The 13,618-nt window shown below is 34.3% G+C and overlaps 3 protein-coding genes and 4 non-coding genes across 9 annotated transcripts; 6 read left to right on the top strand and 1 right to left on the bottom strand.

Moving 5' to 3' along the window:
• Positions 1–3,327: 3,327 nt before the first annotated feature.
• LOC104786646 (UDP-glycosyltransferase 87A1) lies at positions 3,328–5,203 on the top strand. Its single transcript, XM_010512096.3, has 2 exons — positions 3,328–3,978; positions 4,136–5,203. The coding sequence occupies exons 1-2, from the start codon at positions 3,483–3,485 to the stop codon at positions 5,008–5,010; spliced, it is 1,371 nt and encodes a 456-aa protein (XP_010510398.1). The 5' UTR covers positions 3,328–3,482; the 3' UTR covers positions 5,011–5,203.
• A 657-nt stretch (positions 5,204–5,860) lies between these two features.
• LOC104786645 (uncharacterized) lies at positions 5,861–7,952 on the top strand. 2 transcript variants are annotated; one of them, XM_087449997.1, is made up of 3 exons: positions 5,868–6,890; positions 7,452–7,704; positions 7,809–7,952. In XM_087449997.1, the coding sequence occupies exons 1-2, from the start codon at positions 6,096–6,098 to the stop codon at positions 7,656–7,658; spliced, it is 1,002 nt and encodes a 333-aa protein (XP_087306123.1). In that variant the 5' UTR covers positions 5,868–6,095; the 3' UTR covers positions 7,659–7,704; positions 7,809–7,952. The 2 variants fall into 2 exon arrangements, with proteins under 2 accessions (XP_010510397.2, XP_087306123.1); XM_010512095.3 differs by having other exon boundaries at positions 5,861–6,890; positions 7,452–7,952.
• LOC104786644 (putative protein phosphatase 2C 26) lies at positions 7,943–10,072 on the bottom strand. 2 transcript variants are annotated; one of them, XM_010512093.2, is made up of 11 exons: positions 9,687–10,072; positions 9,534–9,585; positions 9,353–9,432; positions 9,181–9,262; positions 9,042–9,112; positions 8,869–8,948; positions 8,674–8,771; positions 8,470–8,593; positions 8,308–8,390; positions 8,183–8,231; positions 7,943–8,101 (listed from the first exon to the last, which is right to left on the bottom strand). In XM_010512093.2, exons 1-11 carry the CDS (start codon positions 9,815–9,817, stop codon positions 8,049–8,051), a joined length of 903 nt encoding a protein of 300 aa, XP_010510395.2. In that variant the 5' UTR covers positions 9,818–10,072; the 3' UTR covers positions 7,943–8,048. The 2 variants fall into 2 exon arrangements, with proteins under 2 accessions (XP_010510395.2, XP_010510396.1); XM_010512094.3 differs by having other exon boundaries at positions 9,353–9,443; positions 9,687–9,905.
• Positions 9,948–10,018, top strand: TRNAG-GCC (transfer RNA glycine (anticodon GCC)). Its single transcript has one exon. It is a non-coding gene; the product is annotated as a tRNA-Gly (tRNA).
• LOC147943658 (small nucleolar RNA snoR114) lies at positions 10,022–10,108 on the top strand. Its single transcript, XR_015558808.1, has one exon. It is a non-coding gene; the product is annotated as a small nucleolar RNA snoR114 (small nucleolar RNA).
• A 2,897-nt stretch (positions 10,109–13,005) lies between these two features.
• On the top strand, positions 13,006–13,076 carry TRNAG-GCC (transfer RNA glycine (anticodon GCC)). The gene has a single exon. It is a non-coding gene; the product is annotated as a tRNA-Gly (tRNA).
• A 3-nt stretch (positions 13,077–13,079) lies between these two features.
• On the top strand, positions 13,080–13,166 carry LOC147943657 (small nucleolar RNA snoR114). The gene has a single exon (XR_015558811.1). It is a non-coding gene; the product is annotated as a small nucleolar RNA snoR114 (small nucleolar RNA).
• The last annotated feature ends 452 nt before the right edge of the window (positions 13,167–13,618 follow it).

Raw genomic sequence — 13,618 nt, 5'->3', positions numbered from 1 at the left:
AAGACAGAAAAATACAGTGCCAACTGCCAACCCATTTTAAAAGGAAGTAGACTGCAAAGGATGAGAGTAAAGAGTGATTCATGGAAAATACAATAAGACATACAGAGGAGAATAATAACAAAAAGGAAACAATACCAATTGAGAACAATCCTTGAGGAAACTAGTGAGGAACACAAAGCTTACTTCTCTTAAATTAATACCAGTGAACTATAACAAAAAAAAATAAAAAATAACCAAGAATCAAACCCCACGAAAAAGCAGTTCATGAAACCTAAATCAACCAAAGATGAAAAATCCAGCATATGAGAGTAAGATAAAATACAAACATAGAGAAGCAACCTCACTAGTTATTAGTTAACAACTGTCATGAGACAGACGAAGACTAGCCTCCCATGCATCCTCAATATACCTATAAAGGACGGGAGTAATTCACATAAGAAAAAACCCACGTCACAAGCATATGAGAGTATGATCAAACACTAAACAGAGCTGTAGCTAAGACAACCAGAGATAAAGGGGAAAGAAACTAGTTAGTAATCTGACATTCAAATGAAAGGTGATCTTAAACCACAGGTCTAGCCTTAAGCAGACCTACAAGACATATAAACATTCAATACAAAATTACTAACAGAGTACAAAGTATAATAAAATTTAAGATCTAAATCAAAATTTTCACAAACCCTAATAAGGAAACAGAGAGAAATAAGAAACCGGCAAAGAGGTAACATGGAACGCCGAGAGATCAAAGATCAACTGAGACAGAATATAACAGAGGTAATTGTAAAAATGCTAAAAAAATCCTGAAATTATTTTTATTTAAACGTTTAATACCCAATGGTTTTGGATTGGAATAAAAATACACCAAATAATAAAGATGTGTTATATAAAACCCAAAATAATTAGTTTTGTTATTTTCATACCCACGATTTTTCAATAAATGAAAAATCAAAATTCTAATTTTACCCCTGGTTATCTAATTAATTATTAATTTTATATAAAAAATCTTGGTTTTCTGTTAACCATATCAAACCGAGTTAACCGGTATTTAATTACTCTTAAAACCGTTTCTTCAACCTTCCGCTATCGGGTTGGATATTTTTTGATCAAGATGGAGCAGACTCGATCGGGGAACAATTCTGGGCGAGTTGTTGTGTTCATTTTTATTTTTTGGATCATACAAAGAAGAAGAAATCGGTGATGGGTGAGATTTGCGGGATTATTCAGTAGCAAGAGTTTCATCGGAGTTAGAAGGTGAAGAAGTTTCAAGCTTCGTTTGGCTCTCTTCCATGGCGTAAGATGATTCACCTCCTCAAAGTTTGTATCTTTTTTAACATCTGATCAAAGGAGGGTTTGGGGTTTTGGATTTGATTTCTGAGTGTTAAAGTTTCAATCTTATTTTTTTAAAGTTGAAAAATTTGGGTTTAGATGGTGTGAACGGGTTTATAGGGTTTGATTAGTTGGATGGCTACTCGATCTAATTCTGGGTTCGAGTCTTTGAGTTCTATAAAGAGCCATCATGCTTTTAATTACCAAACTAACAACTCTTCGAATCCTCTTGATTTAGTTTCTGGTTCCAAGCTTGATACTTCCATGGTTTTTTTTCGAGTTTATGGAATTTCCGATTTCTTCTTCTTTGTATGATCCAAAAAAATAAAAATGAACACAACAACTCGCCCAGAATTGTTCCCCGATCGAGTCTGCTCCATCTTGATCAAAAAATTACCAACCCGATAGCGGAAGGTTGAAGAAACGGTTTTAAAAGTAATTAAATACCGGTTAACTCGGTTTGATATGGTTAACAGAAAACCGAGATTTTTTAATATAAAATTAATAATTAATTAGATAACCAGGGATAAAATTAGAATTTTGATTTTGTTGAAAAATCGTGGGTATGAAAATAACAAAACTAATTATTTTGGGTTTTATATAACACATTTTTATTATTTGGTGTATTATTATTCCAATCCAAAACCATTGGGTATTAAACGTCCAAATAAAAATAACTTCGAGTTTTTTTTAGCATTTTTCCCATTGTTAATATAACAGGAAGTTGTGTTATTCGGGGAAAAAAAAATGATAGGCGAGAAGATAGATTCAACTCAACATAAAAATCCCATTGCCTCCACAATCTGTATCTTCGTTCACATTTTTTTCACCCCTTTATATTTTACACCTTTATATTTACACCTCTTTGTTTATTATATATAAACTTTTATGAAATACAAAAACAAATCTCGAATTTATTGTTTTCTAAGTATTTTTTAAACTTACAAGTTAATAAATAAAATCATAGATTTATATGTTTATAATTATAGCAAACTCACTTTTAGGGGTCAATTTAAATATAACGGATGAGATTATTTTTATTATCTCATCTAACTGTTTAGATTTGTTAATTATCTTAAAAGTTGCAATATATATTTTGATCCAACAATTGTGTTTCTTCCTCGTACACCCAGCTTTCAATATTCACATTTGTTAGTTTTCGCACATTTTTGTATTACACATCTTTGTTTATATATATATATATATATATATATAAATGTATTTTTTTTATGGACCTTGAAAAAAGTTTTTGTCATTTGACTATTGTTTAATACCTCAAAATTTAAAAATTCTGAGTATTATTTTCTTTCAATTTATTAATCAACATTAATTCACTCATCTTTGTTAAAAATTTTGGATTGTTTTATTTATTGATTCATTCATCTAACTTTTGTTTGGTGTCGTTTTCCATCTAATTGTATTGATCATCTCTTTCAAGTATTAATTTAGGTAATTAATTGTGATTTCTAATTTTTCTTAGATTTATCTTTTTAACCAATTTAGTTGGTTGCAGTTGCGGGAGCTCTTTCTCCCTAATTCTCTTATTATTTTTTATAAATTTGGATAGAATAATAATTCAAATTTGATTCTATGTGAATATCTTTTAAAATTAATTATCTGAGTATGATTCAGCAAACCTAACTTTATATATCTTTAATATTATTTTCTTATTATTACTGAATCGATTTTTTATTTATATATATATAACAAATATTTTATTTAACTAATTTGGTTAATTCATCTTAGTTATTATTTCTGACTTTTATATTATACAATTAAAAATTACTAAAAAAATTTCACTCTAAATATAAAATTAACAATGTTAATCATTTCAAATTTTCACTTTCATCCTAGTTTTCAACAAAAGTAAATGGTAAATGAAAGGAGAGAAAACATCCAAAAACGTAAGAAAAATATCTAGACACAGTCACATTATAGAGCTGACACATTTTTGGTTTTTTCTTCAAAAGAGTACACCCGTTACTTCAAGTTTCTGAAAACGTTCAAAACAGCAGATTTGATATTAGCTACAAACTAATTGAAAAAGCAATAAGACAACAGATGTTATAAAAGCTGGTTTTATTCAGACATATATATCCTATGCATCTTCTCAGACTCGGTTACATTAACCAGAATCACTCATTTCACATATTCCTATGGATCTAATCAAACCTCAGCCACTCGAACTCCGCCACGTGGTGGCCATGCCTTGGCCAGGAAGAGGCCACATTAACCCAATGTTAAACCTTTGCAAACGCCTCGTCCGGCGAGACCCAAACCTCATCGTCACATTCGTCGTCACAGAAGAATGGCTCGGGTTCATTGGATCCGACCCGAAACCTAACCGGATCCACTTCGCCACTCTCCCAAATCTCATCCCTTCCGCACTCGTCCGGGCCAACGACTTCATCAGCTTCGTCGACGCCGTCTTCACCAGATTAGAGGAGCCCTTCGAGCAGCTACTTGACCGTCTCAGCTCTCCACCTCCTAACGCAATCATCGCAGACACTCACATCATTTGGGCAGTGCGTGTCGGCACAAAAAGGAACATTCCGGTGGCTTCTTTCTGGACCACGTCCGCCACGATTCTCTCTCTCTTCATTCACTCAGATCTTCTCGCAAGTCACGGCCATTTCCCGGTAGAACCATCAGGTATATATACTCTGTTTCAGATAGCAAAGTTCATATTTTTGTTTCAGGTATACTCTGTTTCAGATAGAAAAGTTTACATTTTTTGTTAGATAGAAATCGTAAAGTTCAATCCTTTTTAGACATAATTCTTGATTCTTGAATCTTTAATTGTTTGTAGAATCAAAACTTGAGGAGATCGTTGATTACATCCCGGGTTTGTCTCCGACGCGAATCCGTGATTTGCAGATCTCTCACGGCTATTGTCATGAGATCTTCAATGCATTCAAAAAGTCTTTCGGTGAGCTCTCCAAAGCCAAGTACCTTCTCTTCCCTTCTGCATATGAGCTCGAACCAAAAGCCATCGACTTTTTCACTTCCAAGTTTGATTTCCCTGTTTACGCCACTGGTCCGTTAGTACCCTTTGAAGATATATCCGTTGGAAATGATGGCACCAAACCCGATTACATTCAACGGCTTGACGAGCAACCAGAAAGCTCTGTGCTTTATATATCTCAGGGGAGTTTTCTTTCGGTCTCTCAAGCTCAGATGGAGGAGATAGTGGTAGGTGTGAGAGAGATTGGAGTCCGGTTTCTTTGGGTAGCTCGTGAGAGTGAGTTGAAGCTTAAGGAGTCTCTTAAAGGTAGCTCGGGTTTTGTGGTGAGCTGGTGCCATCAGCTGCGTGTGCTTTGTCACAAAGCTGTAGGCGGGTTTTGGACGCATTGCGGGTTTAACTCGACATTGGAAGGGATATATTCGGGTGTACCAATGCTTGCGTTTCCTGTTTCTTGGGATCAGTTTCTGAACGCTAAGTTAATTGTTGACGAGTGGAGGGTCGGAATGAGGATCGAGAGGAAGAAGACAGAGCTGCTGATAGTGAGTGATGAGATCAAGGAATTGGTAATAAGGTTTATGGATGGAGAGAGTGAAGATGGGAAAGAGATGAGAAAAAGGGTTTGTGATCTCAGTGAGATATGTCGAGGTGCGGTTGCAGAAAGTGGTTCTTCTGATACTGACATCGACGCTTTCATTAAAGATATTACCAAGATCGTTTGAGTTCTATTGTGAACGATTAGGGTCTAAGTTTGTTAAATATTCAAATTTAAGATTGTTTGTAGAACTGTGTTATTTGTAATTTTATTTCATTCATTTTGTGCATTTTCGTTTCGTCTTTATATTAGTGTTCCGTGTTCGTTTGTTTTACGTTAAATAAAATATAAAAGCATAAAGCTGTTGGCTTTGTTTTTTATTTTTTCTGAAGTTAGGCAGAGCCCTGAGCACTATCTCTATTACACCAACCAACATGTCTACTACCTTTTAGCATTGTCTCGACTCATGCGGATGATCTATTCACACGCATTTTCATTACAACAACAAGGAATGACACAACCGTTCAGTTCTATCCTTATTTTGATTCGTATACGCTCTATTCGAACGGAATCCTAAATATTAGAGAAAAGAGTTTCTTCATGATCCTATTTATACTAAATTTATCTAGTTTGAACGTTAAAGTCTTTAGTCATTACTACTCTTTCTTTCAATTGTTGTTCCAATTATCATCTCATTTTGTAATATATATTATAAAATCTAAAAATCATACATCTGACAGAAAAATAAAGAACCTAAAACTTTTTTTTTGTTGTTGTTATTTGTGGAGGACAGACAATTATTTTGTTTCCAGAACATATTTGAGTTATTGACTATAGAAGCTTAAATTAGTTTTAACTTCAGTTTTTTTTTTTAATTTCCCTCTCTCTTTTAGTGAAATTCAAATATTCTTTTTTACTTATTTATTTTAGGATATTATCTTGCTTCGAATATTCATATCCATAATATTTTGTATTAGGATCCGATAATGGTAAACACTAAACAGGCTAAAAAGGAAGTTTAAGACAAAAGAATATTTATTACTTGGCGAACGGGTGTGTGTTTAAAAGCCCACAAGACAAGACAGAGGTGTTCCTCCTTGTCCTATATGTCTTTAGTTAAACCGCCGCTCCTCTCTCTGGTCGGAGAAATCTCCAGATTTGGTATTTCTCCAACCTTCTCGGAACCCTAATTTAACAACCTCCTCCTTCCCCCTTCTTCAGATTCATCTTCTACCCTCCCTAAAAGCTCAAACCTTTCAATCCTAAAAAACAATGGCGACAGAAGCCACAACTGCATCCAAATTCCCAGAATCCGATCTCCGTCCAATCCCACAACCACCAGATTTTCATCCAGCAATCGTCGTTCCAGCTCAAAACACAGCTCTCCGATTCTGGCAGCTCATGGTCGCAGGTTCAATCGCTGGCTCTGTTGAACACATGGCTATGTTTCCAGTAGATACAGTCAAAACCCATATGCAAGCTCTCCGTTCATGTCCCATCAAACCAGTCGGTTTACGTCAAGCTTTCCGTTCAATTATCAAAACCGATGGTCCATCTGCTTTGTACAGAGGTATTTGGGCAATGGGGCTTGGTGCTGGACCAGCTCACGCTGTTTATTTCTCATTCTATGAAGTCTCCAAGAAGTTTTTATCTGGTGGGAACCCTAATAACTCTGCTGCACACGCCATCTCGGGTGTTTTCGCTACTATATCGAGTGATGCTGTGTTTACTCCAATGGATATGGTTAAGCAGAGGTTACAGATTGGGAATGGGACTTATAAGGGAGTTTGGGATTGTATTAGTAGGGTAATGCGTGAGGAAGGGTTTGGTGCTTTTTATGCTTCGTATAGAACTACTGTGTTGATGAATGCTCCGTTTACTGCTGTTCACTTCACTACTTATGAGGCGGTTAAGAAGGGATTGAGGGAGATGTTGCCTGAACACGCTGGTGGTGAAGAGGATGAGGAAGGTTGGTTGGTTTATGCTACTGCTGGAGCTGCTGCTGGTGGGTTAGCGGCTGTTGTAACTACTCCGCTTGATGTTGTTAAGACGCAATTGCAGTGTCAGGTGAGTTGAAATTTCTAAAGCTATTGACTTTGCGTTATCTGATAATAGCCAATGTGATTATTGATAAACACATAGGTGTATACTAGATGCTTGATTGCATTACACATAGTTACTTTGTGATCATGTAACTCAACAACTGGACTAGGATTAGGTTCTTTAGATTAACTTGTTTTGATTTTCGTGGTTTATGCTTTTGTCTACTTAATGTTTGACAATCACATAGTGTTTGGCTGTGGTTATTGTGTAGTTTATATCTTTCTGGTTTGAAATTTGTCTAAGTTTATGAGGTAGGAAAACTATCTAGTCGTGTTGAGCTGTAAGTGTCCTCGGTGTAAAAGTGGCATAGCTTTAACTAATTCTGGTTTGAAACTGGCGACTAAAGGTGTAGAATTTGTGGCATAAAATTTACTTAATTTAGGGGATATGTTCCTAATTGTGTGATATCAGTTTTGACTTAAATGATGAAGAGAGATCAATAAAATGTCAGCTCTAAGCTTAGAATCTTTGGCAATACACTTTCTTGGATATTTTTAAAAACATTTCTCTGGTTATGTATTTCAGGGTGTGTGTGGTTGTGATCGTTTCAAGACCAGTTCAATAAGCGATGTGTTCCGAACAATTGTGAAGAAAGACGGTTATCGAGGACTAGCCAGAGGATGGCTACCAAGAATGCTATTCCACGCTCCAGCAGCTGCTATCTGCTGGTCCACTTATGAAACAGTCAAATCCTTCTTTGGAGATCTCAATGGTGAATCAAACGTAGCTTGAAAAGGGACACAAACATGCATTCGGCTTATTTGCTTGCCTGATTCAGGTGATTGATTCTTCATAGAGCTACTGGTTTGTTAGTGTTAACACTAGCTCTTAGAGAGATCTCTGTTTGTATAATGATTCGTTTTTACTTAATAATGTTGTCAGATTAGAGTTGCACAACCCAAGGCCTTTTTTCAGATTTGCATTGGCAGAGAAGTTTTGTATTTTTATTTGTTTTTGTGACAATATACTATAAAGAGATAGATGAGCTTAAAGAGTATTCACAAGGATGAATTATATTTTTGAAAACACTTTCTTATTGAGAGAAAGGGACAAGTTTCTACAAGGACTTGTACAAAAAGAATAAAGAGAAATTCACATAAACTTTCTCATGAACAGAGTGACTCATGAGCTAACAACTTTGGCAACGATCACAGTGACATCATCAAGCTTCCCTCCTGCAATTTTCAGAACCAAAGATCAACTCAGAAACTACCCATTGTTTAGCATATCATGCTTCAACATTGTTGTTTATTTACCTGTAAGCTTCTTTCCTAGTGCCTTCTTCCAGAGAGGAACATCAAACCCCTATTATGACAAAACGCATATACATGAATTTTAGATACATGTTAAAAATTCATTCTTAGATCAAGTTAAATCTTACCTTGGCTCTTGCTTCTAATGCATATGGAGATTCAAACTCTGTATCTCTTGAATGGCTACTCGCCACTTCAGCTAATAACCTCGCTGTTAATAGTTGAAGCAAAACAAACCATGTCACTTCTAAACTTCAGATTAGATATCAAGAGAGATGGTCTATACATACATGATTCAGCAACATCAGCATGCTTGGTCACAATCGAAACGATCTCATGGTCAAACACATTATCGAAAAGCCCATCTGAACCCATCACGATCACGTCTCCCTTCTGTACTTCCACTATGCTAAACTGCTTGAATTGCAAAAGCATATTACAGAGAGGTACAATACATAACAAAAATCATGAAGAGTTGGTAAAGATTTATATACCGATGCATCTAGATAAGTTTGAGCAGATCCCTCAGAGCTAAGTTGGTAAGGACAGTCAAAATAGTGCTCTTGTGGAGTAGTGGCAAAAATAATCTGACCTGAAAATGAGAATAAGGCAATCTCTTTGTCAAAGGCTGAACCTGAAAGAATCTAAGCATTTCAGGTTACAGAAGGATAAGAGAAGGAACAAAAAACCTTCACGAAGAAGTTTAAGTCCACAGTCCCCTACATTGCCTATTTTGAGAATTCCCACCTCCTCAAGCATAGCTAGAATACTGCTTCACCAATAACCTCGACATCAAGCTATCCAAAAAGGGACAAAAACCAACCTTGAATAACAATTAGGACAAAATCATTCAAAACCTCACATTGTGGCAGAACCTCTGGAGGTAGTTGCGGTATGAGCTTTGTCAATGAGAAAACCAGGATCATATCTGACCTGTTCCAATTCAAGAAAATCAAAAGATAAAACTAAACTAATACTTGCAGTGAGATTTAAAATCTTACATCTTCATCATCAACTAGACGAGAAGCATTAGCCATAAGTTCTTTAGAGAACAAGGAAGGATCAACATCTTGTTCAGCCCAACTGAGACAAAAAGACACAAACTTTAACAAAGATGAGATAAACCCAGAAACAAACTCAACTCAAAGTTACCATAAGCAATCCAAAGCTTACCCGGAGACACCATCTGCAACAGCCATGACTCCTCCTCTATAACTACTCACAAAGAAAGCATCTTCACCACCTTTCTCTACCTATTCCGACACTAAAGGTCGATTTTTAATTGCATAAACCTTCTCTAAGCAAATCCTAATTCATTACATCCATTGAAGAAGACAACAGAGAGTTGATGTACCTTATCTGGATGTGGGATTGCGTGAGTTCCGATAGATAAAGAGAGTTCGGGCCTAAATGAAATATGCAAACATATTTGGACAAATGAGTCCTCAGTTTCGAGCAAAGTAATGAACTTTCAGCAAACTTAGCCAAGGGAAAGAAAGAGCCAGACCGAAGTGGTTGGATTTCTGATGGAGCACAGAGACAGAGGAAGTTACGAGTTGAGTTTGGAAGGTTGGTGTGTGAGAGACGAAGCGATGGTCGTGCCTGAGGAACCATCATTCTCGTCATTGGAATCGCCATTTCCTCCGACTTCTTGCTCTCTCTCTCTCTCTCTCTCTTTTCAATCCTGTGGTTGTGACTTGTGTGAAATTGTGAATGTTGTCAGAATAAAAGGCTATAATAAAATTATCAGAAGAGATAGAAGCAACAAGCACCAGTGGTTTAGTGGTAGAATAGTACCCTGCCACGGTACAGACCCGGGTTCGATTCCCGGCTGGTGCATTTGAGCTGTGATGATATTGGTTTAAGCGTTGGTTGGGTCCTTCGCACTCTCCTGAACTTTCAGTTGAGATTTGCCATACCTCTGAGCTCTTTTTTTTCCTTTTTTTAATAGATCAAAATACATTTTATGTTCTAACTTTTTATTAGTAAGATTTATATGATTAATTTTCTGCCATTTAAATTAATATTAAAATTTGGTTGAAATATTTATAATAAATCAAGTCTAATCAAGAATAATGCAAACCACAATGATTTATCTACCTTAATTATGATATTTTCTATGAAATATATATACAAAATCATAATTCAGTAACACAACTTCACTAAAAAAAAATATAACACTCCATCAACTATATTAAAAATCAAATAAACTTAATGAATTATAATATAAAATCACTAAAATTATATATACAAATAAAAGAAAAAGTTGTCTTGTGATGTACCACGGGCTAAATCCTAATATATATGTACAATCAGATTAAACTTTTTTTTTTTTGTGTTTGAAAAGCCTTAAGTTGCAAAACTGTATGTTTATTTTATTTTTATTTTAAGTTAACTGACTTCTTAACTTTGAAAGTTTGAATTGTCCCATTCAAATTTTTGTTCAACCACATTTCTCGAGAAGAATATATTGAATGATAATCTATCCAATTTTATGCAACTTAATATTTCCAACCTATTCAATTTTTTGCAACCATTTGTAGCCTTGAATATTGTTCAACTTTTTTTTTCAACTAACATTTTTCAACCATTCAGCTATAATGTTTAATTTTCACCCATATGGGTGCAAATGGTTGCAAAGTTTAAAATCTCAAAAAGTTGAAAAAAACTTATGCTGCAAATGGTTGCATAAAGTTAAAAAAATGAGTTGAACAAAATTGAGTTGGAAAATATTCAACCCATTCATCTCCAAAATAGTGGTTGAACAAGTTGAACATTTTTGCTGTAGGATTAGTTTATTTTTTCAACTTTTTAGGTTGAATGGGTTGAATAGATTTTTCCAACTTCTTCAACTTCTTCCAATCAAATGGTGAAACTTGGTTGAATAATTTTTTTCAACTCCTTCAACCTTTTTAATTGTGCAACCATTTGCACCCTTATTCAACCGATTTTCACCATTTGAGTTGAAAAGGTTGAAAAATTATTCAAATACCATTTGCATATGGATGAAAATTAAACAAATTATAAAGAAAAAGTGTTCATTTTGTTCAATGATTACAAATAAAATAGTTTTTTGTTTTATTTCAAATCACCTTGATCATTTTCAATCTATATTAATTTTCTATATAGTGATTAATATTTGATTCTCCTTTTTAGATATTCTGTTATTTTTAAAATCACCATTTCAAATTTAGAAAAGTTAAATAATACATAATTTTTTACTAATTAATTATCATATTATGTTTATAAATAATAATATGGAGTGTATCTTTCTTATTTTTTTAAGCGTTATTATATTATGTTTATAAATGATAATATGTACTGAATTTTTCTTATTTTCTTAACCGTTATTGTGAATTGATACTCTAGAATTAACATTAACAAATACATTCTCAAGCTTTAAATGTGTTCTTTTTCTTTAAAGATAATTACTTTTTATTATGAGTAAAATCTTTAAACTTTAGTTTATTATTTCAAAAAAAAAAAAAATCACTTTTTTATTCTACTAAACAATTGTAACTCTTTAAAATGAATGTTGTAGTGTTAGATATATGATAAATTTATTTTTCCTATTTCTATTTATCTAAAAATATTTACACATTATATGTTAAGATAGAATTATCTAATTTTATATTTATCTAATCTGTATTCATACTTTTCATATGTTTGTGTTGTATCTTTTTATATTTTGTTTTTTAATATTTTTTTCTAAATTATTGGCTTCATTTAATGAAAGATAACAATATAAAGTCTAAAATTAATTTTACTTCTAATGTTTTGTTTTAGCAATAAATGTGATGACATAGCTGCTAATGTGGAAACCCTAGATAAAGAGAGGGCTCTCTAATTATTTTGTTTTGTGCATGTTCTATGTTTTTAAAACCCACAATAAAAATTGTGATTTCTTCGGCTACGGACAGAGTTAAAATTGACAGATATAGATTGGTAGGATAGAATGAGAGTGTGACACATTTGCATTTGCACAAGCTTGAGAAGACATCAATCTCATCTCTATTTTTGTTCTCTTTTTTTTCATATATATTTTACCGGTTAGCCCCGTTATTAAATATCAAATATTGGTAACACCCCCCAATTAGTAACATTTAAAAGTGAGATTCAGCACTCGTATATATATCTCTCCTTTTTGATTTGGTTAGCCATCTACAGCACTTCGCTCCTAGATTCAGCACTCAACGGATCATTATTTTTTACACCCCAACTAGTAACGTTTAAAAGTGTGTCATGTGATGTTAATTTTGTTGGTTATTATAGATTGTGACTGCAAAGCAAATAATAAACAACAACAAAGTATGAGCGATAGCCACAAGTTCCAGTTGGGAACAATTGGTGCTTTGAGTTGATCCGTTGTGTCTTTTGTCTCGATCATGATCTGCAACAAAACGCTTATTAGCACCCTTGGTTTCACATTTGGTAATTAAGCTATTACCACTACGGCACTACTACTACTTTGAGTAAAGTTACATGCATTTTAACCTCATAGTTTTACCGAAATTTCTCACTGGCTTACAGCAACCACACTGACGAGCTGGCATCTTTTAGTCGCATTTTAGATACATATACATATTTTACCAATTTAGATACATTTTTATATACAAAATGTAGATCAGTGTAACTCCATACACCATCATTTCACAGTAAGTTTTGGGAAAGAGGAGGGAACACAGCTTTTTGTTGATCAAATTTATATGTACATATTTGTCCACCTTTGTCTTTTATAGATTTTCTTGTATTGAAAAGGCCTTTTTGTGTCCAAATTGAGTGAATTTAATTATATTAATATACTTATCCCCTGTTACAGCATCAAAGCACCAGTGGTCTAGTGGTAGAATAGTACCCTGCCACGGTACAGACCCGGGTTCGATTCCCGGCTGGTGCATTTGAGCTGTGATGAAATTGGTTTAAGCGTTGGTTGGGTCCTTCGCATTCTCCCGAACTTTCGGTTGATATACGCCACACCTCTGAGCTCTTTGTTTTTTTTTCCTTTTCTTGTTCCCCCTCTGAGCTCTAAAGACAAAGAGGTAACCTTCTGGAACAAACTGTAAAATAAACATGAAAAGTGAACCTTATCAACATACTGATTCTTTTTCAAGGATGAACAAGTGGTTAATTACAAGTTACTCACCATTGCTTCCATTCCATAGGCCATTGGCCTCTAAGAAAAAAAACTTAATCTTGCACAACATCATCATTAACAAAGAGCATCACGAACCTGTACGTACACATTTTATTCCTTAAGAAAAAGGGTGTGCATTTCTGAAAAAAGTAATTGTTTGAGAAGCCTCTTTAAAAGTAATACTTGGCACCCGTGGTTTAGTTGTAGAATAGAACCCTGCCACAGTTAAAAAACGGGTTTAGCGGTGGCTTCACATTATTCTGACTTCTCGGATGTGTTGCCTCTTGACTGAGATCTTTTTTTTC

This window comes from Camelina sativa, chromosome 5 (assembly GCF_030686135.1).
Source record: "Camelina sativa cultivar CO46 ecotype springtype chromosome 5, ASM3068613v1".
In the NCBI taxonomy this organism is placed as follows: Eukaryota; Viridiplantae; Streptophyta; class Magnoliopsida; order Brassicales; family Brassicaceae; genus Camelina; species Camelina sativa.
Note: the sequence above shows the minus strand (reverse complement) of the source record. Positions and strands in the feature narration are given on the sequence as shown.

Bases quoted from the DNA above. Each gene is read 5' to 3' on its own strand.
- LOC104786646 (XM_010512096.3), top strand. From the start codon at position 3,483: ATGGATCTAATCAAACCTCAGCCACTCGAACTCCGCCACGTGGTGGCC. The intron at 3,979-4,135 runs GTATATATACTC...AATTGTTTGTAG, and splicing joins TTTCCCGGTAGAACCATCAG to AATCAAAACTTGAGGAGATC.
- LOC104786645 (XM_010512095.3), top strand. From the start codon at position 6,096: ATGGCGACAGAAGCCACAACTGCATCCAAATTCCCAGAATCCGATCTC. The intron at 6,891-7,451 runs GTGAGTTGAAAT...TATGTATTTCAG, and splicing joins AGACGCAATTGCAGTGTCAG to GGTGTGTGTGGTTGTGATCG.
- LOC104786644 (XM_010512093.2), bottom strand. From the start codon at position 9,817: ATGGCGATTCCAATGACGAGAATGATGGTTCCTCAGGCACGACCATCG. The intron at 8,772-8,868 runs GTTTTTTGTTCC...TCTCATTTTCAG, and splicing joins ACTTAAACTTCTTCGTGAAG to GTCAGATTATTTTTGCCACT. The intron at 8,594-8,673 runs GTATATAAATCT...CAATTCAAGCAG, and splicing joins AAACTTATCTAGATGCATCG to TTTAGCATAGTGGAAGTACA.